Below are 26,654 nucleotides of genomic sequence, written 5' to 3' on the forward strand. Positions count from 1 at the left end.
TCTTGTTGGGCAGTGGGGAAGGACTTGGGGGCGACCGCGATTGGCAGGGGCAGAAGCCGGGGATGGATCGGGAATGGGGACCCCCGTGTGTTCCCCCCGTGTCACCCCGCTCTGGGGGGGCCTTGGGAGGCAGCTGAACCCCACCCCGGCACCCAGCGAAGCCCAAAAGGCGCCGGGACCCCCCGGAGAGGAAGGAGCGGGAGAAGGGCGGAGAGAAGAGGAGAAGCAGGCGGGATTAGGAAGGCGGAGGAGCGGGAGGAGCCGGGCTGGAGGCGGAGGCGGGGGAGGAGGAGCGGGAGGAAGAGGAGCGAGAGAGGAAGAGGAGGAGCAGGAAGAGGAAAAGCAGCAGGGGAAGCTTGGGGTCGGCGGCCGCTGTGTCCGCCGCGGCGCCGGGAGCATCCCGCAGGTGAGCGGGGAGGGGGAGCTCGGCCCAAATCCCTCGGGGGTTGCCCCAAAGCTTGGGGTCGCCGTCGTTTTCAGGCTCGGGCAGGAAGGGGCGGGTGAGCAGCAGGGCCTCGGGGTAGGGCACGTCCGGGGCGGCTCTGGGGGTGCGCCCCCGCTCTCGGGGGGCTTCTGGCTCAGCAGCAGCAGCAGCAGCGTCGTGAGGGTGCGGCCGGAGCCCTCGGAGGTGAGCTGGGCGGGCGCCCGGGTCGGGGGGTTTAGGGGAGGGTGTTTGGGGGAGGCTCGGGAGGTTGTGGGGGTGTTTCTGTGGGGATTGAGGGGTTTTGGGGGTGATTTTTAGGTGTAACTGGGTTCCTTTTGGTGGTGACTTAAAGGGGGTGTGGGGGTTAGTGGCGATTTTAGTGGTTGGAGGAGGGCTTATGGGGGTTTGGGGTGGTTTTTGGTGTCTGACAATGTGGCAGTGCCCATAGATTGGAATTGATCCCTTTCTGGCCGGTCTTTTTTTTTGTGTGGATCAGTACTTGGCAGGCCTGTTTGCCTTGTTTGGATCAATTTCTGGCATCCCTTTTGGAGTTATTATTTGGCATCCGCATTGCCTTTAATAGCTCTCTTTCTGGCAGCCCCCATTTGAATCACTTTGGCAGCCTCCTGAAGTCACTATTTTGCAGCCCCCGTTGACTATGATAGATCCCTTTCTGGCAGCCCCCCCAGACTCTTTATTTGGCACCTCATTGCTTGTAACGGGTCCTTTTTTGGGGTTGGGGTACCTGAAGGAGCAGCCCCAGTGTGCTGGGGTGTTTGCGGTTGTTTGGGGATGTTTGTGGTACGTGCAGGACCAGCCCCAGCGCGCTGTGGTGTCTCGGGGTGCAGAGCACCTTTTTCCCCTCACGTTTCCCGCCCTTTTTTCCCCTCACGTTTCCCGCTCTTTTTCCCCTCACGTTTCCCGCCCTTTCCCCTCACGTTTCCCGCTCTTTTTCCCCTCACGTTTCCCGCCCTTTTTTCCCCTCACGTTTCCCGCCCTTTTTTCCCCTCACGTTTCCCGCTCTTTTTTCCCCTCACGTTTCCCGCCCTTTTTTCCCTTCACGTTTCCCGCCCATTTTCCCCTCACATTTCCCGCCTTTTCTCCCCCTCACGTTTCCCACCCTTTTTTCCCTCAGAAGCTCACCCCAAATCCCTCGAGGGGTCCCTAAGCAGCGTTTTCCTTTGGGGGATGTTTGGAGCTTGCAGCTTCCAGAATGGAGCCCCAAATCTCTTTGTGGGTCCCTGGCAGGGTTTCATTTTGGCACGGGGACGATGTTTGGAACCTTTGGGACTCCAAAGCTGAGCCGCAAATGGCGCTTTGGGGGATATTTTGGGGGCTCCGTGCCGGTGCCGGGGTGGGAGGGGGACATCGGTCTTGAGGTCCCCCAGGAGAGCGGTGGAGGGGAACGCCGGGAGCCCCGGGATGGGGTGAGGGGAGAGGGGCGATCCCGGAGCTGGGGGACCCCCGGCAGCCCGGAGAGGGGGAGAGCCTGGATAAGGGAGGACCCCTGGGATTGCTGGAAGCCCAGAGCAGAGAACCCGGGGAGAAGGGACCCCTGGGAGCCCCAAAACCCCCGGATCATCCCTGAGCGGGACCGCGGAGAGGGGGAAGCCCAGGAGCCGTGGGACCCCGATGAGGCCAGGGAAAGGAGAGTCCCAGGACCGCAAAGTGGAGAGATCAGAGAGGGGCAACTGGTGGGAGGGTTTTTGGGCTGAATCGTGATGGTTTGGGGTTTTCATGGACACAAAAGCCCCGGAGACTCCCGGAGATGGACCTGGTCAGGAGGAACCCGCAGCCCAAGGCACTCAGCCCTTGTTTTTCCCCCAGCCCAGGATTTGTCATTCCCAAGGCATGGCCAGATGGAGGAGGAGGAAAAGCCCCAGAGATCCCCCCCGAGGAGGGGCTGCAAACGCAGCCCAGAGAGATCCAAGGAGGAAAGAGCCCCCCTGGGCCAGGAAGGCGTCCGGAGATCCAGGCAGAGCTCAGAGGTGGGGGAGAAGGCTCAGGGTGGGGAGCAGCCCCACAAGTGCTTGGAGTGTGGGAAGGGCTTCAGGTGGATCTGCAAGCTGAGGAAACACCAGAGGATCCACACCGAAGACTGGCCCCACAAGTGCTTGGAGTGTGGGAAGAGGTTCGGAAATAACTCCCAGCTGAGCCAGCATCAGAGGATGCACACTGGGGAAAAGCCCTACAAGTGTGGGGAGTGTGGGAAGAGCTTCAGCTCCAGCTCCAACCTGGTCATCCACCAGAGGATCCACACCGGAGAGAGGCCCTACGAGTGTGGGGAATGTGGGAAGAGCTTCAGCTACAGCTCCTCCCTGGTCAGCCACCAGAGGATCCACACTGGAGAGAGGCCCTACGAGTGTGGGGAATGTGGGAAGAGCTTCAGCTACAGCTCCAGCCTGACTGAACACCAGAGGATCCACACCGGAGAGAGGCCCTACGAGTGTGGGGAGTGTGGGAAGAGCTTCCGCTACAGCTCCAGCCTGACTGAACACCAGAGGATCCACACTGGAGAGAGGCCCTACGAGTGTGGGGAATGTGGGAAGAGCTTCAGAGACAGCTCCAGCCTGACTGAACACCAGAGCATCCACACGGGAGAGAGGCCCTACGAGTGTGGGGAGTGTGGGAAGAGCTTCGGAATCAGCTCCAAGCTGCTCAGGCACCAGAGGATCCACAGTGGGGAAAAGCCCTATGAGTGTGGGGAGTGTGGGATGTCCTTCGGCCAGAGCACCCGCCTGAGGATACACCAGAGGATCCACACTGGGGAACGGCCCTACAAGTGTGGGGAATGTGGGAAGAGCTTCAGGACCAGCGCTCACCTGAGGGAACATCAGAGGATCCACACTGGGGAAAAGCCCTACAAGTGCAGCGAGTGTGGGAAGAGCTTCAGACTGAGTTCTAACTGGGTCACCCACCAGAGGATCCACACTGGGGAAAAGCCCTACAAGTGCTTGGAATGTGGGATGGGCTTCAGAGACAGCTCCAAGCTGCTGGGACACCAGAGCACTCACACTGGGGAATGGCCCCACAACTGCTGGGAATGTGGGAAAGGCTTCAGCTACAAATGCCAGCTGATTAAACACCGGAGGATCCACACCGGGTAACGGCGCTACAAGTGTGGGGAGTGTGGGAAGGGCTTCAGCCGGAGCTCCGACCTGAGGGCACACCAGAGGATCCACACTGGGGAGAGGCCCTACGAGTGTGGGGAGTGTGGGAAGAGGTTTCAGAGCAGCTCCCTCCTCCTCAAACATGGGCGCGTTCACACGGATGAGAGGCCCTTCCGCTGCCCCGACTGCAGGATGGGCTTCAAGCACAGCTCCAGCCTCAGCAGGCACCGGCACCTCCACACCGGGGAGAGGCCCTACGAGTGTCCCGATTGCGGGAAGAGCTTCTCACAGATCTCTCATTTGGCCCGACACCACCAGAGCCATCGGAAAGGGCAGCCCCGCGAGTGCCCCGAGTGCGGGAAGAGCTTCGTGCGCTGCTCCAGCTCCATCCCCCGTGGGAGGGTCGGCGCTGGATGATCCCCAGTGACCCCCGTTGGGCAGAGCCCTGGTGACCCCCGTTCCGGGTGATCCGCGCTGGGTGGGGGGAAGGTGTTGGAGAGATTTCTTTGCCTTCTCCTTGTTCTGCTGGGATTTAATTGGGAATAAATTCCCTCCGTGTGCCCAGGCTGGGTCTGGTGTGCCCGTGCCAGATTAAAGGGTTCAAATCATTGTACCCGTGCAAATATAAGATACTGAAGCAGTCAAGGAGAGCCTGTGCATGCCTAGGGGAGAAAGGTGCAAAGAGAAAGTGCAAAGGGAGGAAGATTGTGGCAGCTGGGGGGTGATGGGGGTCGGGAGGAATTTTTGTTACCTGTTCTGGTTCTTATCTGTTCCCAATAAAGCTTCCCAGTTCGGCCCGGTGCCGTTTCTTGTTGGGCAGTGGGGAAGGACTTGGGGGCGACCGCGATTGTCGGGGGCAGAAGCCGGGGATGGATCGGGAATGGGGACCCCCGTGTGTTCCCCCCGTGTCACCCCGCTCTGGGGGGGCCTTGGGAGGCAGCTGAACCCCACCCCGGCACCCAGCGAAGCCCAAAAGGCGCCGGGACCCCCCGGAGAGGAAGGAGCGGGAGAAGGGCGGAGAGAAGAGGAGAAGCAGGCGGGATTAGGAAGGCGGAGGAGCGGGAGGAGCCGGGCTGGAGGCGGAGGCGGGGGAGGAGGAGCGGGAGGAAGAGGAGCGAGAGAGGAAGAGGAGGAGCAGGAAGAGGAAAAGCAGCAGGGGAAGCTTGGGGTCGGCGGCCGCTGTGTCCGCCGCGGCGCCGGGAGCATCCCGCAGGTGAGCGGGGAGGGGGAGCTCGGCCCAAATCCCTCGGGGGTTGCCCCAAAGCTTGGGGTCGCCGTCGTTTTCAGGCTCGGGCAGGAAGGGGCGGGTGAGCAGCAGGGCCTCGGGGTAGGGCACGTCCGGGGCGGCTCTGGGGGTGCGCCCCCGCTCTCGGGGGGCTTCTGGCTCAGCAGCAGCAGCAGCAGCGTCGTGAGGGTGCGGCCGGAGCCCTCGGAGGTGAGCTGGGCGGGCGCCCGGGTCGGGGGGTTTAGGGGAGGGTGTTTGGGGGAGGCTCGGGAGGTTGTGGGGGTGTTTCTGTGGGGATTGAGGGGTTTTGGGGGTGATTTTTAGGTGTAACTGGGTTCCTTTTGGTGGTGACTTAAAGGGGGTGTGGGGGTTAGTGGCGATTTTAGTGGTTGGAGGAGGGCTTATGGGGGTTTGGGGTGGTTTTTGGTGTCTGACAATGTGGCAGTGCCCATAGATTGGAATTGATCCCTTTCTGGCCGGTCTTTTTTTTTGTGTGGATCAGTACTTGGCAGGCCTGTTTGCCTTGTTTGGATCAATTTCTGGCATCCCTTTTGGAGTTATTATTTGGCATCCGCATTGCCTTTAATAGCTCTCTTTCTGGCAGCCCTCATTTGAATCACTTTGGCAGCCCCCTGAAGTCACTATTTTGCAGCCCCCGTTGACTATGATAGATCCCTTTCTGGCAGCCCCCCCAGACTCTTTATTTGGCACCTCATTGCTTGTAACGGGTCCTTTTTTGGGGTTGGGGTACCTGAAGGAGCAGCCCCAGTGTGCTGGGGTGTTTGCGGTTGTTTGGGGAGGTTTGTGGTACGTGCAGGACCAGCCCCAGCGCGTTGTGGTGTCTCGGGGTGCAGAGCACCTTTTTCCCCTCACGTTTCCCGCCCTTTTTTCCCCTCACGTTTCCCGCTCTTTTTCCCCTCACGTTTCCCGCCCTTTCCCCTCACGTTTCCCGCTCTTTTTCCCCTCACGTTTCCCGCCCTTTTTTCCCCTCACGTTTCCCGCCCTTTTTTCCCCTCACGTTTCCCGCTCTTTTTTCCCCTCACGTTTCCCGCCCTTTTTTCCCTTCACGTTTCCCGCCCATTTTCCCCTCACATTTCCCGCCTTTTCTCCCCCTCACGTTTCCCACCCTTTTTTCCCTCAGAAGCTCACCCCAAATCCCTCGAGGGGTCCCTAAGCAGCGTTTTCCTTTGGGGGATGTTTGGAGCTTGCAGCTTCCAGAATGGAGCCCCAAATCTCTTTGTGGGTCCCTGGCAGGGTTTCATTTTGGCACGGGGACGATGTTTGGAACCTTTGGGACTCCAAAGCTGAGCCGCAAATGGCGCTTTGGGGGATATTTTGGGGGCTCCGTGCCGGTGCCGGGGTGGGAGGGGGACATCGGTCTTGAGGTCCCCCAGGAGAGCGGTGGAGGGGAACGCCGGGAGCCCCGGGATGGGGTGAGGGGAGAGGGGCGATCCCGGAGCTGGGGGACCCCCGGCAGCCCGGAGAGGGGGAGAGCCTGGATAAGGGAGGACCCCTGGGATTGCTGGAAGCCCAGAGCAGAGAACCCGGGGAGAAGGGACCCCTGGGAGCCCCAAAACCCCCGGATCATCCCTGAGCGGGACCGCGGAGAGGGGGAAGCCCAGGAGCCGTGGGACCCCGATGAGGCCAGGGAAAGGAGAGTCCCAGGACCGCAAAGTGGAGAGATCAGAGAGGGGCAACTGGTGGGAGGGTTTTTGGGCTGAATCGTGATGGTTTGGGGTTTTCATGGACACAAAAGCCCCGGAGACTCCCGGAGATGGACCTGGTCAGGAGGAACCCGCAGCCCAAGGCACTCAGCCCTTGTTTTTCCCCCAGCCCAGGATTTGTCATTCCCAAGGCATGGCCAGATGGAGGAGGAGGAAAAGCCCCAGAGATCCCCCCCGAGGAGGGGCTGCAAACGCAGCCCAGAGAGATCCAAGGAGGAAAGAGCCCCCCTGGGCCAGGAAGGCGTCCGGAGATCCAGGCAGAGCTCAGAGGTGGGGGGAGAAGGCTCAGGGTGGGGAGCAGCCCCACAAGTGCTTGGAGTGTGGGAAGGGCTTCAGGTGGATCTGCAAGCTGAGGAAACACCAGAGGATCCACACCGAAGACTGGCCCCACAAGTGCTTGGAGTGTGGGAAGAGGTTCGGAAATAACTCCCAGCTGAGCCAGCATCAGAGGATGCACACTGGGGAAAAGCCCTACAAGTGTGGGGAGTGTGGGAAGAGCTTCAGCTCCAGCTCCAACCTGGTCATCCACCAGAGGATCCACACCGGAGAGAGGCCCTACGAGTGTGGGGAATGTGGGAAGAGCTTCAGCTCCAGCTCCTCCCTGGTCAGCCACCAGAGGATCCACACTGGAGAGAGGCCCTACGAGTGTGGGGAATGTGGGAAGAGCTTCAGCTACAGCTCCAGCCTGACTGAACACCAGAGGATCCACACCGGAGAGAGGCCCTACGAGTGTGGGGAGTGTGGGAAGAGCTTCCGCTACAGCTCCAGCCTGACTGAACACCAGAGGATCCACACTGGAGAGAGGCCCTACGAGTGTGGGGAATGTGGGAAGAGCTTCAGAGACAGCTCCAGCCTGACTGAACACCAGAGCATCCACACGGGAGAGAGGCCCTACGAGTGTGGGGAGTGTGGGAAGAGCTTCGGAATCAGCTCCAAGCTGCTCAGGCACCAGAGGATCCACAGTGGGGAAAAGCCCTATGAGTGTGGGGAGTGTGGGATGTCCTTCGGCCGGAGCACCCGCCTGAGGATACACCAGAGGATCCACACTGGGGAACGGCCCTACAAGTGTGGGGAATGTGGGAAGAGCTTCAGGACCAGCGCTCACCTGAGGGAACATCAGAGGATCCACACTGGGGAAAAGCCCTACAAGTGCAGCGAGTGTGGGAAGAGCTTCAGACTGAGTTCTAACTGGGTCACCCACCAGAGGATCCACACTGGGGAAAAGCCCTACAAGTGCTTGGAATGTGGGATGGGCTTCAGAGACAGCTCCAAGCTGCTGGGACACCAGAGCACTCACACTGGGGAATGGCCCCACAACTGCTGGGAATGTGGGAAAGGCTTCAGCTACAAATGCCAGCTGATTAAACACCGGAGGATCCACACCGGGTAACGGCGCTACAAGTGTGGGGAGTGTGGGAAGGGCTTCAGCCGGAGCTCCGACCTGAGGGCACACCAGAGGATCCACACTGGGGAGAGGCCCTACGAGTGTGGGGAGTGTGGGAAGAGGTTTCAGAGCAGCTCCCTCCTCCTCAAACATGGGCGCGTTCACACGGATGAGAGGCCCTTCCGCTGCCCCGACTGCAGGATGGGCTTCAAGCACAGCTCCAGCCTCAGCAGGCACCAGCGCCTCCACACCGGGGAGAGGCCCTACGAGTGTCCCGATTGCGGGAAGAGCTTCTCACAGATCTCTCATTTGGCCCGACACCACCAGAGCCATCGGTAAGGGCAGCCCCGCGAGTGCCCCAAGTGCGGGAAGAGCTTCGTGCGCTGCTCCAGCTCCATCCCCCGTGGGAGGGTCGGCGCTGGATGATCCCCAGTGACCCCCGTTGGGCAGAGCCCTGGTGACCCCCGTTCCGGGTGATCCGCGCTGGGTGGGGGGAAGGTGTTGGAGAGATTTCTTTGCCTTCTCCTTGTTCTGCTGGGATTTAATTGGGAATAAATTCCCTCCGTGTGCCCAGGCTGGGTCTGGTGTGCCCGTGCCAGATTAAAGGGTTCAAATCATTGTACCCGTGCAAATATAAGATACTGAAGCAGTCAAGGAGAGCCTGTGCATGCCTAGGGGAGAAAGGTGCAAAGAGAAAGTGCAAAGGGAGGAAGATTGTGGCAGCTGGGGGGTGATGGGGGTCGGGAGGAATTTTTGTTACCTGTTCTGGTTCTTATCTGTTCCCAATAAAGCTTCCCAGTTCGGCCCGGTGCCGTTTCTTGTTGGGCAGTGGGGAAGGACTTGGGGGCGACCGCGATTGGCAGGGGCAGAAGCCGGGGATGGATCGGGAATGGGGACCCCCGTGTGTTCCCCCCGTGTCACCCCGCTCTGGGGGGGCCTTGGGAGGCAGCTGAACCCCACCCCGGCACCCAGCGAAGCCCAAAAGGCGCCGGGACCCCCCAGGAGAAGGGGGGTGAGGAAGGAGCGGGAGAAGGGCGGAGAGAAGAGGAGAAGCAGGCGGGATTAGGAAGGCGGAGGAGCGGGAGGAGCCGGGCTGGAGGCGGAGGCGGGGGAGGAGGAGCGGGAGGAAGAGGAGCGAGAGAGGAAGAGGAGGAGCAGGAAGAGGAAAAGCAGCAGGGGAAGCTTGGGGTCGGCGGCCGCTGTGTCCGCCGCGGCGCCGGGAGCATCCCGCAGGTGAGCGGGGAGGGGGAGCTCGGCCCAAATCCCTCGGGGGTTGCCCCAAAGCTTGGGGTCGCCGTCGTTTTCAGGCTCGGGCAGGAAGGGGCGGGTGAGCAGCAGGGCCTCGGGGTAGGGCACGTCCGGGGCGGCTCTGGGGGTGCGCCCCCGCTCTCGGGGGGCTTCTGGCTCAGCAGCAGCAGCAGCAGCAGCGTCGTGAGGGTGCGGCCGGAGCCCTCGGAGGTGAGCTGGGCGGGCGCCCGGGTCGGGGGGTTTAGGGGAGGGTGTTTGGGGGAGGCTCGGGAGGTTGTGGGGGTGTTTCTGTGGGGATTGAGGGGTTTTTGGGGGTGATTTTTAGGTGTAACTGGGTTCCTTTTGGTGGTGACTTAAAGGGGGTGTGGGGGTTAGTGGCGATTTTAGTGGTTGGAGGAGGGCTTATGGGGGTTTGGGGTGGTTTTTGGTGTCTGACAATGTGGCAGTGCCCATAGATTGGAATTGATCCCTTTCTGGCCGGTCTTTTTTTTTGTGTGGATCAGTACTTGGCAGGCCTGTTTGCCTTGTTTGGATCAATTTCTGGCATCCCTTTTGGAGTTATTATTTGGCATCCGCATTGCCTTTAATAGCTCTCTTTCTGGCAGCCCTCATTTGAATCACTTTGGCAGCCCCCTGAAGTCACTATTTTGCAGCCCCCGTTGACTATGATAGATCCCTTTCTGGCAGCCCCCCCAGACTCTTTATTTGGCACCTCATTGCTTGTAACGGGTCCTTTTTTGGGGTTGGGGTACCTGAAGGAGCAGCCCCAGTGTGCTGGGGTGTTTGCGGTTGTTTGGGGATGTTTGTGGTACGTGCAGGACCAGCCCCAGCGCGCTGTGGTGTCTCGGGGTGCAGAGCACCTTTTTCCCCTCACGTTTCCCGCTCTTTTTCCCCTCACGTTTCCCGCCCTTTCCCCTCACGTTTCCCGCTCTTTTTCCCCTCACGTTTCCCGCCCTTTTTTCCCCTCACGTTTCCCGCCCTTTTTTCCCCTCACGTTTCCCGCTCTTTTTTCCCCTCACGTTTCCCGCCCTTTTTTCCCTTCACGTTTCCCGCCCATTTTCCCCTCACATTTCCCGCCTTTTCTCCCCCTCACGTTTCCCACCCTTTTTTCCCTCAGAAGCTCACCCCAAATCCCTCGAGGGGTCCCTAAGCAGCGTTTTCCTTTGGGGGATGTTTGGAGCTTGCAGCTTCCAGAATGGAGCCCCAAATCTCTTTGTGGGTCCCTGGCAGGGTTTCATTTTGGCACGGGGACGATGTTTGGAACCTTTGGGACTCCAAAGCTGAGCCGCAAATGGCCCTTTGGGGGATATTTTGGGGGCTCCGTGCCGGTGCCGGGGTGGGAGGGGGACATCGGTCTTGAGGTCCCCCAGGAGAGCGGTGGAGGGGAACGCCGGGAGCCCCGGGATGGGGTGAGGGGAGAGGGGCGATCCCGGAGCTGGGGGACCCCCGGCAGCCCGGAGAGGGGGAGAGCCTGGATAAGGGAGGACCCCTGGGATTGCTGGAAGCCCAGAGCAGAGAACCCGGGGAGAAGGGACCCCTGGGAGCCCCAAAACCCCCGGATCATCCCTGAGCGGGACCGCGGAGAGGGGGAAGCCCAGGAGCCGTGGGACCCCGATGAGGCCAGGGAAAGGAGAGTCCCAGGACCGCAAAGTGGAGAGATCAGAGAGGGGCAACTGGTGGGAGGGTTTTTGGGCTGAATCGTGATGGTTTGGGGTTTTCATGGACACAAAAGCCCCGGAGACTCCCAGGAGATGGACCTGGTCAGGAGGAACCCGCAGCCCAAGGCACTCAGCCCTTGTTTTTCCCCCCAGCCCAGGATTTGTCATTCCCAAGGCATGGCCAGATGGAGGAGGAGGAAAAGCCCCAGAGATCCCCCCCGAGGAGGGGCTGCAAACGCAGCCCAGAGAGATCCAAGGAGGAAAGAGCCCCCCTGGGCCAGGAAGGCGTCCGGAGATCCAGGCAGAGCTCAGAGGTGGGGGAGAAGGCTCAGGGTGGGGAGCAGCCCCACAAGTGCTTGGAGTGTGGGAAGGGCTTCAGGTGGATCTGCAAGCTGAGGAAACACCAGAGGATCCACACCGAAGACTGGCCCCACAAGTGCTTGGAGTGTGGGAAGAGGTTCGGAAATAACTCCCAGCTGAGCCAGCATCAGAGGATGCACACTGGGGAAAAGCCCTACAAGTGTGGGGAGTGTGGGAAGAGCTTCAGCTCCAGCTCCAACCTGGTCATCCACCAGAGGATCCACACCGGAGAGAGGCCCTACGAGTGTGGGGAATGTGGGAAGAGCTTCAGCTCCAGCTCCTCCCTGGTCAGCCACCAGAGGATCCACACTGGAGAGAGGCCCTACGAGTGTGGGGAATGTGGGAAGAGCTTCAGCTACAGCTCCAGCCTGACTGAACACCAGAGGATCCACACGGGGGAGAGGCCCTACGAGTGTGGGGAGTGTGGGAAGAGCTTCAGGACCAGTGCCTTCCTGAGGGCACACCAGAGGATCCACGCTGGGGAAAAGCCCTACAAGTGCTTGGAATGTGGGATGGGCTTCAGAGACAGCTCCAAGCTGCTGGGACACCAGAGCACTCACACTGGGGAATGGCCCCACAACTGCTTGGAATGTGGGAAAGGCTTCAGCTACAAATTCCAGCTGATGGAACACCGGAGCATCCACACCGGGGAACGGCGCTACAAGTGTGAGGAGTGTGGGAAGGGCTTCAGCCGGAGCTCCGACCTGAGGGCACACCAGAGGATCCACACTGGGGAGAGGCCCTACGAGTGTGGGGAGTGTGGGAAGAGGTTTCAGAGCAGCTCCCTCCTCCTCAAACATGGGCGCGTTCACACGGATGAGAGGCCCTTCCGCTGCCCCGACTGCAGGATGGGCTTCAAGCACAGCTCCAGCCTCAGCAGGCACCGGCACCTCCACACCGGGGAGAGGCCCTACGAGTGTCCCGATTGCGGGAAGAGCTTCTCACAGATCTCTCATTTGGCCCGACACCACCAGAGCCATCGGTAAGGGCAGCCCCGCGAGTGCCCCGAGTGCGGGAAGAGCTTCGTGCGCTGCTCCAGCTCCATCCCCCGTGGGAGGGTCGGCGCTGGATGATCCCCAGTGACCCCCGTTGGGCAGAGCCCTGGTGACCCCCGTTCCGGGTGATCCGCGCTGGGTGGGGGGAAGGTGTTGGAGAGATTTCTTTGCCTTCTCCTTGTGCTGCTGGGATTTGGTTGGGAATAAATTCCCTCCGTGTGCCCAGGCTGGGTCTGGTGTGCCCGTGCCAGATTAAAGGGTTCAAATCATTGTACCCGTGCAAGTATAAGATACTGAAGCAGTCAAGGAGAGCCTGTGCATGCCTAGGGGAGAAAGGTGCAAAGAGAAAGTGCAAAGGGAGGAAGATTGTGGCAGCTGGGGGGTGATGGGGGTCGGGAGGAATTTTTGTTACCTGTTCTGGTTCTTATCTGTTCCCAATAAAGCTTCCCAGTTCGGCCCGGTGCCGTTTCTTGTTGGGCAGTGGGGAAGGACTTGGGGGCGACCGCGATTGTCGGGGGCAGAAGCCGGGGATGGATCGGGAATGGGGACCCCCGTGTGTTCCCCCCGTGTCACCCCGCTCTGGGGGGGCCTTGGGAGGCAGCTGAACCCCACCCCGGCACCCAGCGAAGCCCAAAAGGCGCCGGGACCCCCCGGAGAGGAAGGAGCGGGAGAAGGGCGGAGAGAAGAGGAGAAGCAGGCGGGATTAGGAAGGCGGAGGAGCGGGAGGAGCCGGGCTGGAGGCGGAGGCGGGGGAGGAGGAGCGGGAGGAAGAGGAGCGAGAGAGGAAGAGGAGGAGCAGGAAGAGGAAAAGCAGCAGGGGAAGCTTGGGGTCGGCGGCCGCTGTGTCCGCCGCGGCGCCGGGAGCATCCCGCAGGTGAGCGGGGAGGGGGAGCTCGGCCCAAATCCCTCGGGGGTTGCCCCAAAGCTTGGGGTCGCCGTCGTTTTCAGGCTCGGGCAGGAAGGGGCGGGTGAGCAGCAGGGCCTCGGGGTAGGGCACGTCCGGGGCGGCTCTGGGGGTGCGCCCCCGCTCTCGGGGGGCTTCTGGCTCAGCAGCAGCAGCAGCAGCGTCGTGAGGGTGCGGCCGGAGCCCTCGGAGGTGAGCTGGGCGGGCCCCCGGGTCGGGGGGTTTAGGGGAGGGTGTTTGGGGGAGGCTCGGGAGGTTGTGGGGGTGTTTCTGTGGGGATTGAGGGGTTTTGGGGGTGATTTTTAGGTGTAACTGGGTTCCTTTTGGTGGTGACTTAAAGGGGGTGTGGGGGTTAGTGGCGATTTTAGTGGTTGGAGGAGGGCTTATGGGGGTTTGGGGTGGTTTTTGGTGTCTGACAATGTGGCAGCGCCCGTAGATTGGAATTGATCCCTTTCTGGGAGGTGTTTTTTTTTGTGTGGATCAGTACTTGGCAGCCGTGTTTGCCTTGTTTGGATCAATTTCTGGCATCCCTTTTGGGGTTATTATTTGGCATCCGCATTGCCTTTAATAGCTCTCTTTCTGGCAGCCCCCATTTGGAATCAATATTTGGCAGCCCCCTTTGATTTGAAAAGCTCTCTTTTTGGCAGCCTCCTGAAGTCACTATTTTGCAGCCCCCGTTGACTATGATAGCTCCCTTTCTGGCAGCCCCCCCAGACTCTTTATTTGGCACCCCATTGATTGTAACGGGTCCTTTTTTGGGTTTGGGGTACCTGAAGGAGCAGCCCCAGTGTGCTGGGGTGTTTGCGGGTGTTTGGGGAGGTTTGTGGTACGTGCAGGACCAGCCCCAGCGCATTGTGGTGTCTTGGGGTGCAGAGCACCTTTTTCCCCTCACGTTTCCCGCCCTTTTTTCCCCTCACGTTTCCCGCTCTTTTTCCCCTCACGTTTCCCGCCCTTTTCCCCTCACGTTTCCCGCTCTTTTTCCCCTCACGTTTCCCGCCCTTTTTTCCCCTCACGTTTCCCGCCCTTTTTTCCCCTCACGTTTACCGCTCTTTTTTCCCCTCACGTTTCCCGCCCTTTTTCCCTTCACATTTCCCGCCCTTTTTCCCCTCACATTTCCCGCCCTTTTTCCCCTCACATTTCCCGCCCTTTTCTCCCCTCACATTTCCCGCCCTTTTTTCCCTCAGAAGCTCACCCCAAATCCCTCGAGGGGTCCCTAAGCAGCGTTTTCCTTTGGGGGATGTTTGGAGCTTGCAGCTTCCAGAATGGAGCCCCAAATCTCTTTGTGGGTCCCTGGCAGGGTTTCATTTTGGCACGGGGGCGATGTTTGGAACCTTTGGGACTCCAAAGCTGAGCCGCAAATGGCGCTTTGGGGGATATTTTGGGGGCTCCGTGCCGGTGCCGGGGTGGGAGGGGGACATCGGTCTTGAGGTCCCCCAGGAGAGCGGTGGAGGGGAACGCCGGGAGCCCCGGGATGGGGTGAGGGGAGAGGGGCGATCCCGGAGCTGGGGGACCCCCGGCAGCCCGGAGAGGGGGAGAGCCTGGATAAGGGAGGACCCCTGGGATTGCTGGAAGCCCAGAGCAGAGAACCAGGGGAGAAGGGACCCCTGGGAGCCCCAAAACCCCCGGATCATCCCTGAGCGGGACCGCGGAGAGGGGGAAGCCCAGGAGCCGTGGGACCCCGATGAGGCCAGGGAAAGGAGAGTCCCAGGACCCCAAAGTGGAGAGATCAGAGAGGGGCAACTGGTGGGAGGGTTTTTGGGCTGAATCGTGATGGTTTGGGGTTTTCATGGACACAAAAGCCCCGGAGACTCCCGGAGATGGACCTGGTCAGGAGGAACCCGCAGCCCAAGGCACTCAGCCCTTGTTTTTCCCCCAGCCCAGGATTTGTCATTCCCAAGGCATGGCCAGATGGAGGAGGAGGAAAAGCCCCAGAGATCCCCCCCAAGGAGGGGCTGCAAACACAGCCCAGAGAGATCCAAGGAGGAAAGAGCCCCCCTGGGCCAGGAAGGCGTCCGGAGATCCAGGCAGAGCTCAGAGGTGGGGGAGAAGGCTCAGGGCGGGGAGCAGCCCCACAAGTGCTTGGAGTGTGGGAAGGGCTTCAGGTGGATCTGCAAGCTGAGGAAACACCAGAGGATCCACACCGAAGACTGGCCCCACAAGTGCTTGGAGTGTGGGAAGAGGTTCGGAAATAACTCCCAGCTGAGCCAGCATCAGAGGATGCACACTGGGGAAAAGCCCTACAAGTGTGGGGAGTGTGGGAAGAGCTTCAGCTCCAGCTCCAACCTGGTCATCCACCAGAGGATCCACACCGGAGAGAGGCCCTACGAGTGTGGGGAATGTGGGAAGAGCTTCAGAGACAGCTCCTCCCTGGTCAGCCACCAGAGGATCCACACTGGAGAGAGGCCCTACGAGTGTGGGGAATGTGGGAAGAGCTTCAGCTACAGCTCCAGCCTGACTGAACACCAGAGGATCCACACTGGAGAGAAGCCCTACGAGTGTGGGGAGTGTGGGAAGAGCTTCCGCTACAGCTCCAGCCTGACTGAACACCAGAGGATCCACACGGGAGAGAGGACCTACGGGTGTGGGGAGTGTGGGAAGAGCTTCGGAATCAGCTCCAAGCTGCTCAGGCACCAGAGCATCCACAGTGGGGAAAAGCCCTACGAGTGTGGGGAGTGTGGGATGTCCTTCGGCCGGAGCACCCGCCTGAGGATACACCAGAGGATCCACACTGGGGAACGGCCCTACAAGTGTGGGGAATGTGGGAAGAGCTTCAGGACCAGCGCTCACCTGAGGGAACATCAGAGGATCCACACTGGGGAAAAGCCCTACAAGTGCAGCGAGTGTGGGAAGAGCTTCAGACTGAGTTCTAACTGGGTCACCCACCAGAGGATCCACACTGGGGAAAAGCCCTACAAGTGCTTGGAATGTGGGATGGGCTTCAGAGACAGCTCCAAGCTGCTGGGACACCAGAGCACTCACACTGGGGAATGGCCCCACAACTGCTGGGAATGTGGGAAAGGCTTCAGCTACAAATGCCAGCTGATTAAACACCGGAGGATCCACACCGGGTAACGGCGCTACAAGTGTGGGGAGTGTGGGAAGGGCTTCAGCCGGAGCTCCGACCTGAGGGCACACCAGAGGATCCACACTGGGGAGAGGCCCTACGAGTGTGGGGAGTGTGGGAAGAGGTTTCAGAGCAGCTCCCTCCTCCTCAAACATGGGCGCGTTCACACGGATGAGAGGCCCTTCCGCTGCCCCGACTGCAGGATGGGCTTCAAGCACAGCTCCAGCCTCAGCAGGCACCGGCGCCTCCACACCGGGGAGAGGCCCTACGAGTGTCCCGATTGCGGGAAGAGCTTCTCACAGATCTCTCATTTGGCCCGACACCACCAGAGCCATCGGTAAGGGCAGCCCCGCGAGTGCCCCGAGTGCGGGAAGAGCTTCGTGCGCTGCTCCAGCTCCATCCCCCGTGGGAGGGTCGGCGCTGGATGATCCCCAGTGACCCCCGTGGGGCAGAGCCCTGGTGACCCCCGTTCCGGGTGATCCGCGCTGGGTGGGGGGAAGGTGTTGGAGAGATTTCTTTGCCTTCTCCTTGTTCTGCTGGGATTTAGTTGGGAATAAATTCCCTCCGTGTGCCCAGGCTGGGTCTGGTGTGCCCGTGCCAGATTAAAGGGTTCAAATCATTGTACCCGTGCAAATATAAGATACTGAAGCAGTCAAGGAGAGCCTGTGCATGCCTAGGGGAGAAAGGTGCAAAGAGAAAGTGCAAAGGGAGGAAGATTTGGCAGCTGGGGGGTGATGGGGGTCGGGAGGAATTTTTGTTACCTGTTCTGGTTCTTATCTGTTCCCAATAAAGCTTCCCAGTTCGGCCCGGTGCCGTTTCTTGTTGGGCAGTGGGGAAGGACTTGGGGGCGACCGCGATTGTCGGGGGCAGAAGCCGGGGATGGATCGGGAATGGGGACCCCCGTGTGTCCCCCCCGTGTCACCCCGCTCTGGGGGGGCCTTGGGAGGCAGCTGAACCCCACCCCGGCACCCAGCGAAGCCCAAAAGGCGCCGGGACCCCCCTGAGCCGCCAGGGGAATTTGGGGAGGGGGCGCGTGGGGGGCGCCCAGAGCCCAGCGCTGCCCCAGCCCGGCCTGGGCCGGCTCCATCCCGGCTCCTCCCGCGGGGTGCGGCGGCGTCGGGAAAAGGGGGGGCCAACGGCGGGCGCTGGGCCCGGGGGGAGCAGGAGAAGGGATGGAGGAGGAGAAGGAGAAGGAGGAGGGGGGGTGAGGAAGGAGCGGGAGAAGGGCGGAGAGAAGGGGAGAAGCAGGCGGGATTAGGAAGGAGGAGGAGCGGGAGGAGCCGGGCTGGAGGCGGAGGCGGGGGAGGAGGAGCGGGAGGAAGAGGAGCGAGAGAGGAAGAGGAGGAGCAGGAAGAGGAAAAGCAGCAGGGGAAGCTTGGGGTCGGCGGCCGCTGTGTCCGCCGCGGCGCCGGGAGCATCCCGCAGGTGAGCGGGGAGGGGGAGCTCGGCCCAAATCCCTCGGGGGTTGCCCCAAAGCTTGGGGTCGCCGTCGTTTTCAGGCTCGGGCAGGAAGGGGCGGGTGAGCAGCAGGGCCTCGGGGTAGGGCACGTCCGGGGCGGCTCTGGGGGTGCGCCCCCGCTCTCGGGGGGCTTCTGGCTCAGCAGCAGCAGCAGCGTCGTGAGGGTGCGGCCGGAGCCCTCGGAGGTGAGCTGGGCGGGCGCCCGTGTCGGGGGGTTTAGGGGAGGGTGTTTGGGGGAGGCGTGGGAGGTTCTGGGGGTGTTTCTGTGGGGATTGAGGGTTTTTTGGGGTGGGATTTTTAGGTGTAACTGGGTTCCTTTTGGTGGTGACTTAAAGGGGGTGTGGGGGTTAGTGGCGATTTTAGTGGTTGGAGGAGGGCTTATGGGGGTTTGGGGTGGTTTTTGGTGTCTGACAATGTGGCAGTGCCCATAGATTGGAATTGATCCCTTTCTGGCCGGTCTTTTTTTTTGTGTGGATCAGTACTTGGCAGGCCTGTTTGCCTTGTTTGGATCAATTTCTGGCATCCCTTTTGGAGTTATTATTTGGCATCCGCATTGCCTTTAATAGCTCTCCTTCTGGCAGCCCCCATTTGAATCACTTTGGCAGCCCCCTGAAGTCACTATTTTGCAGCCCCCGTTGACTATGATAGATCCCTTTCTGGCAGCCCCCCCAGACTCTTTATTTGGCACCCCATTGATTGTAACGGGTCCTTTTTTGGGGTTGGGGTACCTGAAGGAGCAGCCCCAGTGTGCTGGGGTGTTTGCGGGTGTTTGGGGAGGTTTGTGGTTCGTGCAGGACCAGCCCCAGCGCGTTGTGGTGTCTTGGGGTGCAGAGCACCTTTTTCCCCTCACGTTTCCCGCCCTTTTTCCCCTCACGTTTCCCGCCCTTTTCTCCCCCTCACGTTTCCCGCCCTTTTTGCCCCTCACGTTTCAAGCCCTTTTTTCCCCTCACATTTCGCACCCTTTTTCCCCTCACGTTTCCTGCCCTTTTTTCCCCCTCACGTTTCCCGCCCTTTTTTCCCTCAGAAGCTCACCCCAAATCCCTCGGGGGGTCCCTGAGCAGCGTTTTCCTTTGGGGGATGTTTGGAGCTCGCAGCTTCCAGAATGGAGCCCCAAATCTCTTTGTGGGTCCCTGGCAGGGTTTCATTTTGGCACGGGGGCGATGTTTGGATCCTTTGGGACCCCAAAGCTGAGCCGCAAATGGCGCTTTGGGGGATATTTTGGGGGCTCCGTGCTGGTGCCTGGGTGGGAGGGGGACATCGGTCTTGGGGTCCCCCAGGAGAGCGGTGGGGGGGAACGCCGGGAGCCCCGGGATGGGGTGAGGGGAGAGGGGCGATCCCGGAGCTGGGGGACCCCTGGCAGCCCGGAGAGGGGGAGATCCTGGATAAGGGAGGACCCCTGGGATTGCTGGAAGCCCGGGACCCCTGGGAGCCCCAAAACCCCCCCGGATCATCCCTGAGCGGGACCGCGGAGAGGGGGAAGCCCAGGAGCCGTGGGACCCCGATGAGGCCAGGGAAAGGAGAGTCCCAGGACCCCAAAGTGGAGAGATCAGAGAGGGGCAACTGGTGGGAGGGTTTTTGGGCTGAATCGTGGTGGTTTGGGGTTTTTATGGACATAAAAGCCCCGGAGACTCCCAGAGATGGACCTGGTCAGGAGGAACCCGCAGCCCAAGGCACTCAGCCCTTGTTTTTCCCCCCAGCCCAGGATTTGTCATTCCCAAGGCGTGGCCGGATGGAGGAGGAGGAAAAGCCCCAGAGATCCCCCCCGAGGAGGGGCTGCAAACGCAGCCCAGAGAGATCCAAGGAGGAAAGAGCCCCCCTGGGCCAGGAAGGCGTCCGGAGATCCAGGCAGAGCTCAGAGGTGGGGGAGAAGGCTCAGGGCGGGGAGCAGCCCCACAAGTGCTTGGAGTGTGGGAAGGGCTTCAGGTGGATCTGCAAGCTGAGGAAACACCAGAGGATCCACACCGAAGACTGGCCCCACAAGTGCTTGGAGTGTGGGAAGAGGTTCGGAAATAACTCCCAGCTGAGCCAGCATCAGAGGATGCACACTGGGGAAAAGCCCTACAAGTGTGGGGAGTGTGGGAAGAGCTTCAGCTCCAGCTCCAACCTGGTCATCCACCAGAGGATCCACACCGGAGAGAGGCCCTACGAGTGTGGGGAATGTGGGAAGAGCTTCAGAGACAGCTCCTCCCTGGTCAGCCACCAGAGGATCCACACTGGAGAGAGGCCCTACGAGTGTGGGGAATGTGGGAAGAGCTTCAGCTACAGCTCCAGCCTGACTGAACACCAGAGGATCCACACTGGAGAGAAGCCCTACGAGTGTGGGGAGTGTGGGAAGAGCTTCCGCTACAGCTCCAGCCTGACTGAACACCAGAGGATCCACACCGGAGAGAGGCCCTACGAGTGTGGGGAGTGTGGGAAGAGCTTCGGAATCAGCTCCAAGCTGCTCAGGCACCAGAGGATCCACAGTGGGGAAAAGCCCTATGAGTGTGGGGAGTGTGGGATGTCCTTCGGCCGGAGCACCCGCCTGAGGATACACCAGAGGATCCACACTGGGGAACGGCCCTACAAGTGTGGGGAATGTGGGAAGAGCTTCAGGACCGGCGCTCACCTGAGGGAACATCAGAGGATCCACACTGGGGAAAAGCCCTACAAGTGCAGCGAGTGTGGGAAGAGCTTCAGACTGAGTTCTAACTGGGTCACCCACCAGAGGATCCACACTGGGGAAAAGCCCTACAAGTGCTTGGAATGTGGGATGGGCTTCAGAGACAGCTCCAAGCTGCTGGGACACCAGAGCACTCACACTGGGGAATGGCCCCACAACTGCTGGGAATGTGGGAAAGGCTTCAGCTACAAATGCCAGCTGATTAAACACCGGAGGATCCACACCGGGTAACGGCGCTACAAGTGTGAGGAGTGTGGGAAGGGCTTCAGCCGGAGCTCCGACCTGAGGGCACACCAGAGGATCCACACTGGGGAGAGGCCCTACGAGTGTGGGGAGTGTGGGAAGAGGTTTCAGAGCAGCTCCCTCCTCCTCAAACATGGGCGCGTTCACACGGATGAGAGGCCCTTCCGCTGCCCCGACTGCAGGAAGAGCTTCAAGCACAGCTCCAGCCTCAGCAGGCACCGGTGCCTCCACACCGGGGAGAGGCCCTACGAGTGTCCCGATTGCGGGAAGAGCTTCTCACAGATCTCTCATTTGGCCCGACACCACCAGAGCCATCGGTAAGGGCAGCCCCGCGAGTGCCCCGAGTGCGGGAAGAGCTTCGTGCGCTGCTCCAGCTCCATCCCCCGTGGGAGGGTCGGCGCTGGATGATCCCCAGTGACCCCTGTGGGGCAGAGCCCTGGTGACCCCCGTTCCGGGTGATCCGCGCTGGGTGGGGGGAAGGTGTTGGAGAGATTTCTTTGCCTTCTCCTTGTGCTGCTGGGATTTGGTTGGGAATAAATTCCCTCCGTGTGCCCAGGCTGGGTCTGGTATGCCCGTGCCAGATTAAAGGGTTCAAATCATTGTACCCGTGCAAGTATAAGATACTGAAGCAGTCAAGGAGAGCCTGTGCATGCCTAGGGGAGAAAGGTGCAAAGAGGAAGTGCAAAGGGAGGAAGATTGTGGCAGCTGGGGGGTGATGGGGGTCGGGAGGAATTTTTGTTACCTGTTCTGGTTCTTATCTGTTCCCAATAAAGCTTCCCAGTTCGGCCCGGTGCCGTTTCTTGTTGGGCAGTGGGGAAGGACTTGGGGGCGACCGCGATTGGCAGGGGCAGAAGCCGGGGATGGATCGGGAATGGGGACCCCCGTGTGTTCCCCCCGTGTCACCCCGCTCTGGGGGGGCCTTGGGAGGCAGCTGAACCCCACCCCGGCACCCAGCGAAGCCCAAAAGGCGCCGGGACCCCCCTGAGAAGAAGGAGCGGGAGAAGGGCCGGAGAGAAGAGGAGAAGCAGGTGGAATTAGGAAGAGGAGGTGCAGGAAGAGGAAAAGCAGCAGGGGAAGCTTGGGGTCGGCGGCCGCTGTGTCCGCCGCGGCGCCGGGAGCATCCCGCAGGTGAGCGGGGAGGGGGAGCTCGGCCCAAATCCCTCGGGGGTTGCCCCAAAGCTTGGGGTCGCCGTCGTTTTCAGGCTCGGGCAGGAAGGGGCGGGTGAGCAGCAGGGCCTCGGGGTAGGGCACGTCCGGGGCGGCTCTGGGGGTGCGCCCCCGCTCTCGGGGGGCTTCTGGCTCAGCAGCAGCAGCAGCAGCAGCAGCAGCAGCGTCGTGAGGGTGCGGCCGGAGCCCTCGGAGGTGAGCTGGGCGGGCCCCCGGGTCGGGGGGTTTAGGGGAGGGGGTTTGGGGGAGGCGTGCGAGGTTGTGGGCGTGTTTCTGTGGGGATTGAGGGGTTTGCGGGGTGATTTTTAGGTGTAACTGGGTTATTTTGGTGGTGACTTAAAGGGGGTGTGGGGGTTAGTGGCGATTTTAGGATTTGGAGGAGGGGTTATGGGGGTTTGGGGTGGTTTTTGGTGTCTTACAATGTGGCAGCGCCCATAGATTGGAATTGATCCCTTTCTGGCAGGTCTTTTTTTTTGGGATCAGTACTTGGCAGGCCTGTTTACCTTGTTTGGATCCATTTCTGGCATCCCTTTTGGGGTTCTTATTTGGCATCCGCATTGCCTTTAATAGCTCTCCTTCTGGCAGCTCCCATTTGAATCACTTTGGCAGCCCCCTGAAGTCACTATTTTGCAGCCCCCGTTGACTATGATAGATCCCTTTCTGGCAGCCCCCCCAGACTCTTTATTTGGCACCCCATTGATTGTAACGGGTCCTTTTTTGGGGTTGGGGTACCTGAAGGAGCAGCCCCAGTGTGCTGGGGTGTTTGCGGGTGTTTGGGGAGGTTTGTGGTACGTGCAGGACCAGCCCCAGCGCGTTGTGGTGTCTCGGGGTGCAGAGCACCTTTTTCCGCTCACGTTTCCCGCCCTTTTTCCCCTCAGGTTTCCCACCCTTTTTCCCCTCACGTTTCCCGCCCTTTTTCCCCTCACGTTTCCCGCCCCTTTTTCCCCTCACATTTCCTGCCCCTTTTTTCCCTCACGTTTCCCGCCCTTTTCCCCTCACGTTTCCCGCCCTTTTTTCCCCTCACGTTTCCCGCCCTTTTTTCCCCCTCACGTTTCCTGCCCTTTTTTCCCCCTCACGTTTCCTGCCCTTTTCCCCTCACGTTTCCCGCCCTTTTTCCCCTCATATTTCCCGCCCTTTTTTCCTCTCACGTTTCCTGCCCTTTTCCCCCTCACGTTTCCCACCCTTTTCCCCCCTCACATTTCCCTCCCTTTTTCCCCTCACGTTTCCCGCCCTTTTTCCCCCCTCACGTTTCCTGCCCTTTTCCCCTCACGTTTCCGGCCCTTTTTCCCCTCACGTTTCCCGCCCTTTTCCCCTCACATTTCCAACTCCAGTCCCTCCATTTTCCCCAATGCTTTTCCCCTCACATTCCCACTCTTTCTCAACCATATTTCCCCTGTTTTTCTTCTCTAGTTTCCTGCCCTTTTTCCCTCCCGTTTTCGCCTCTTTCCCACCCCACTGGGACATGGAGGACACGGCACCATGGCCCCGAACGCTGCCCCACAGCCCCCCCGGCCCCGCCCCGGGCAGGAGGTCACGGAAGCTGTTCCCGTCGTGTTGCCGATGCAGTGGAAGCCGACGGTTCGTGCCGGCATGTTCACCCCCCTTGGCGAAGGTCTCGGTGGCGAACAGCACCTGGGGCAGGTATGGGGCAGGTTTGGGGCAGTCTGGGTGCGGTTTGGGGCTGGTTTTTGGGGCAGCTTTTGGGTCAGTTTAGAGCAGTTTTGGGTGAGGTTTGGGGCAGGCTTTTGGGGCAGGTTTAGGTGAGGTTTGGGGACGGTTTTGGGGGGCAGGTTTAGGTAAGGTTTGGGGCAGGTTTTTAGGGCTGGTTTTTGGGGCAGGTTTGGGGCCAGTTTAGAGCAGTTTTGGGTGAGGTTTCGGGCAGTTTTTGGGGCAGGTTTAGTTGAGGTTTGGGGCAGGTTCAGGTGAGGTTTGGGGCAGGTTTTTGGGGCAGTTTTGGGTGAGGTTTGGGGCAGGTTTTTGGGGCAGGTTTAGGGGAGGTTTGGGGCAGGTTTAGGTGAGGTTTGGGGCAGGTTTAGGTGAGGTTTGGGGCCGGTTTTTTGGGCAGGTTTGGGTGAGGTTTGGTGCACGTTTTTTGTGCAGGTGTAGGTAAGGTTTGGGGCAGGTTTTTGGGGCAGGTTTAGGGGAGGTTTGGGGCAGGTTTTTGGGGCAGTTTTGGGTGAGGTTTGGGGCCGGTTTTTGGGGCAGGTTTAGGTGAGGTTTGGGGCAGGTTTAGGTGAGGTTTGGGGCCGGTTTTTGGGCAGGTTTGGGTGAGGTTTGGGACCGGTTTTTGGGGCAGGTTTGGGTGAGGTTTGGGGCAGGTTCAGGTGAGGTTTGGGGCACGTTTTTGGGGCAGGTTTAGGGGAGGTTTGGGGCAGGTTTTTGGGGCAGGTTTAGGTGAGGTTTGGGACAGGTTATTGGGCAGGTTTAGGTGAGATTTGGGGCAGGTTTTTGGGGCAGGTTTGGGTCTCACCCCTGCGTGCTGAAGGCCCCGCCCGGGCCCAGCAGCTGGAACAGCCGGTGCCGCGTCTGGGCGCTGTTCCCGGAGAACAGGAAATGCTCCAGCGGCACCGGGCGCTGCGGGGTTCTCAGCACCCGCACTCAGCGCCGCTTCGTGCGCCTGGAAGGCAGCAAAATCCCGTGGGATTGGGAAAACACGGGATGGGAGCAGTGAAAGGGATCCCCCCATCCCCCGTGTCCGCAGTGCCACCGTCACCCCCCAGCCCAGAGCCCCCCCAGCCACGTCAGGGCCACGCGGGGAGCCCCAGCACCCCCAGATGCCCACGGCCCCTCAGGGGTGCCCAGCGCCCCCAGAGCTGGGTGGGGGGAAGGTGGTGGAGAGATTTCTTTGCCTTCTCCTTGTGCTGCTGGGATTTGGTTGGGAATAAATTCCCTCCGTGTGCCCAGGCTGGGTCTGGTGTGCCCGTGCCACTTGAAAGGGTTCAAATCATTGTACCTGTGCGAGTATAAGATACAGGGTAAAAGTTAGCAAATATTGGCCACAAGCTTAAGGCACAGAATGTAACTTGGCAAGAAACGGGGAACAAACGTCACAGAAATGATGAACAAAGCTTGCTGAGAGCAGTCGAGAAACTGCTGAAGCAGCCAAGGAGAGACTGTGCATGCCTAGGGGAGAAAGGTGCAAAGAGAAAGTGCAAAGGGAGGAAGATTGTGGCAGCTGGGGGGTGATGGGGGTCGGAGGAATTTTTATTACCTGTTCTGGTTCTTATCTGTTCCTAATAAAGCTTCCCAGTTCGGCCCGGTGCCGTTTCTTGGGGGGCGATGGGGAAGGACTTGGGGGTGGGGGCAGAAGCCGGGGATGGATCGGGAATGGGGACCCCCGTGTGTTCCCCCCGTGTCACCCCGCTCTGGGGGGGCCTTGGGAGGCAGCTGAACCCCACCCCGGCACCCAGCGAAGCCCAAAAGGCGCCGGGACCCCCCTGAGAAGAAGGAGCGGGAGAAGGGCCGGAGAGAAGAGGAGAAGCAGGCGGAATTAGGAAGAGGAGGTGCAGGAAGAGGAAAAGCAGCAGGGGAAGCTTGGGGTCGGCGGCCGCTGTGTCCGCCGCGGCGCCGGGAGCATCCCGCAGGTGAGCGGGGAGGGGGAGCTCGGCCCAAATCCCTCGGGGGTTGCCCCAAAGCTTGGGGTCGCCGTCGTTTTCAGGCTCGGGCAGGAAGGGGCGGGTGAGCAGCAGGGCCTCGGGGTAGGGCACGTCCGGGGCGGCTCTGCGGGTGCACCCCCGCTCTCGGGGGGCTTCTGGCTCAGCAGCAGCAGCAGCAGCAGCAGCAGCAGCAGCAGCAGCAGCAGCAGCAGCAGCGTCGTGAGGGTGCGGCCGGAGCCCTCGGAGGTGAGCTGGGCGGGCCCCCGGGTCGGGGGGTTTAGGGGAGGGGGTTTGGGGGAGGCGTGGGAGGTTGTGGGGGTGTTTCTGTGGGGATTGAGGGGGTTTTGGGGGTGATTTTTAGGTGTAACTGGGTTCCTTTTGGTGGTGACTTAAAGGGGGTGTGGGGGTTAGTGGCGATTTTAGGATTTGGAGGAGGGGTTATGGGGGTTTGGGGTGGTTTTTGGTGTCTTACAATGTGGCAGCGCCCATAGATTGGAATTGATCCCTTTCTGGCAGGTCTTTTTTTTTGGGATCAGTACTTGGCAGGCCTGTTTACCTTGTTTGGATCCATTTCTGGCATCCCTTTTGGGGTTCTTATTTGGCATCCGCATTGCCTTTAATAGCTCTCTTTCTGGCAGCCCCCATTTGAATCACTTTGGCAGCCTCCTGAAGTCACTATTTTGCAGCCCCTGTTGACTATGATAGATCCCTTTCTGGCAGCCCCCCCAGACTCTTTATTTGGCACCCCATTGATTGTAACGGGTCCTTTTTTGGGGTTGGGGTACCTGAAGGAGCAGCCCCAGTGTGCTGGGGTGTTTGCGGGTGTTTGGGGAGGTTTGTGGTACGTGCAGGACCAGCCCCAGCGCGTTGTGGTGTCTTGGGGTGCAGAGCACCTTTTTCCCCTCACGTTTCCCGCCCTTTTTCCCCTCAGGTTTCCCACCCTTTTTCCCCTCACGTTTCCCGCCCTTTTTCCCCTCACGTTTCCCGCCCCTTTTTCCCCTCACATTTCCTGCCCCTTTTTTCCCTCACGTTTCCCGCCCTTTTCCCCCTCACGTTTCCCACCCTTTTCCCCTCACGTTTCCCGCCCTTTTTCCCCTCACGTTTCCTGCCCTTTTCCCCTCAAGTTTCCCGCCCTTTTTCCCCCTCACGTTTCCCACCCTTTTCCCCTCACGTTTCCCGCCCTTTTTCCCCCTCACGTTTCCCGCCCTTTTTCCCCTCACGTTTCCCGCCCTTTTTCCCCCTCACATTTCCCCCCCTTTTTCCCCTCACGTTACCCACCCTTTTTCCCCCCTCACGTTTCCTGCCCTTTTCCCCTCACGTTTCCCGCCCTTTTCCCCTCACGTTTCCCGCCCTTTTTCCCCTCACGTTTCCCACCCTTTTATTCCCCTCACATTTCCAACTCCAGTCCCTCCATTTTCCCCAATGCTTTTC

The 26,654-nt window shown here is 60.3% G+C and overlaps 2 protein-coding genes, 1 long non-coding RNA gene and 2 pseudogenes across 10 annotated transcripts in view; all 5 read left to right on the forward strand.

Annotated features, from left to right (window-relative positions):
- The first annotated feature begins 2,152 nt into the window (after positions 1-2,152).
- On the forward strand, positions 2,153-4,330 carry LOC116438807 (zinc finger protein 501-like). Its single transcript, XM_032097814.1, has one exon. The coding sequence runs from the start codon at positions 2,284-2,286 to the stop codon at positions 3,529-3,531; it is 1,248 nt and encodes a 415-aa protein (XP_031953705.1). The 5' UTR covers positions 2,153-2,283; the 3' UTR covers positions 3,532-4,330.
- Positions 4,331-6,152: 1,822 nt separating this feature from the next.
- On the forward strand, positions 6,153-16,615 carry LOC116438810 (annotated as a pseudogene).
- Positions 16,616-17,393: 778 nt separating this feature from the next.
- Positions 17,394-26,654, forward strand: part of LOC116438805 — a 32,768-nt pseudogene continuing 23,507 nt past the window's right edge.
- The window catches only part of LOC116438803 (nascent polypeptide-associated complex subunit alpha, muscle-specific form-like), a 29,404-nt gene continuing 23,870 nt past the window's right edge, over positions 21,121-26,654 (forward strand). For 3 of the 8 annotated variants that reach the window (XM_032097810.1, XM_032097809.1, XM_032097808.1), the window contains exons 1-2: positions 21,121-21,588; positions 23,038-23,268. In XM_032097810.1, coding sequence (XP_031953701.1) covers positions 23,107-23,268 — 162 coding nt within the window. In that variant the 5' untranslated portion in view covers positions 21,121-21,588; positions 23,038-23,106. The remainder of the gene's footprint in view (positions 21,589-23,037; positions 23,269-26,654) is intronic. The other 5 variants (XM_032097805.1, XM_032097807.1, XM_032097811.1 and 2 more) reach the window with 4 other exon arrangements.
- On the forward strand, positions 23,276-26,378 carry LOC116438811. The gene is made up of 6 exons (XR_004237931.1): positions 23,276-23,498; positions 23,625-23,657; positions 23,693-23,703; positions 23,809-23,854; positions 24,072-25,211; positions 26,348-26,378. It is a non-coding gene; the product is annotated as an uncharacterized LOC116438811 (long non-coding RNA).

This window comes from Corvus moneduloides, unplaced genomic scaffold (genome assembly GCF_009650955.1).
Source record: "Corvus moneduloides isolate bCorMon1 unplaced genomic scaffold, bCorMon1.pri scaffold_118_arrow_ctg1, whole genome shotgun sequence".
Lineage (NCBI taxonomy): Eukaryota > Metazoa > Chordata > Aves > Passeriformes > Corvidae > Corvus > Corvus moneduloides.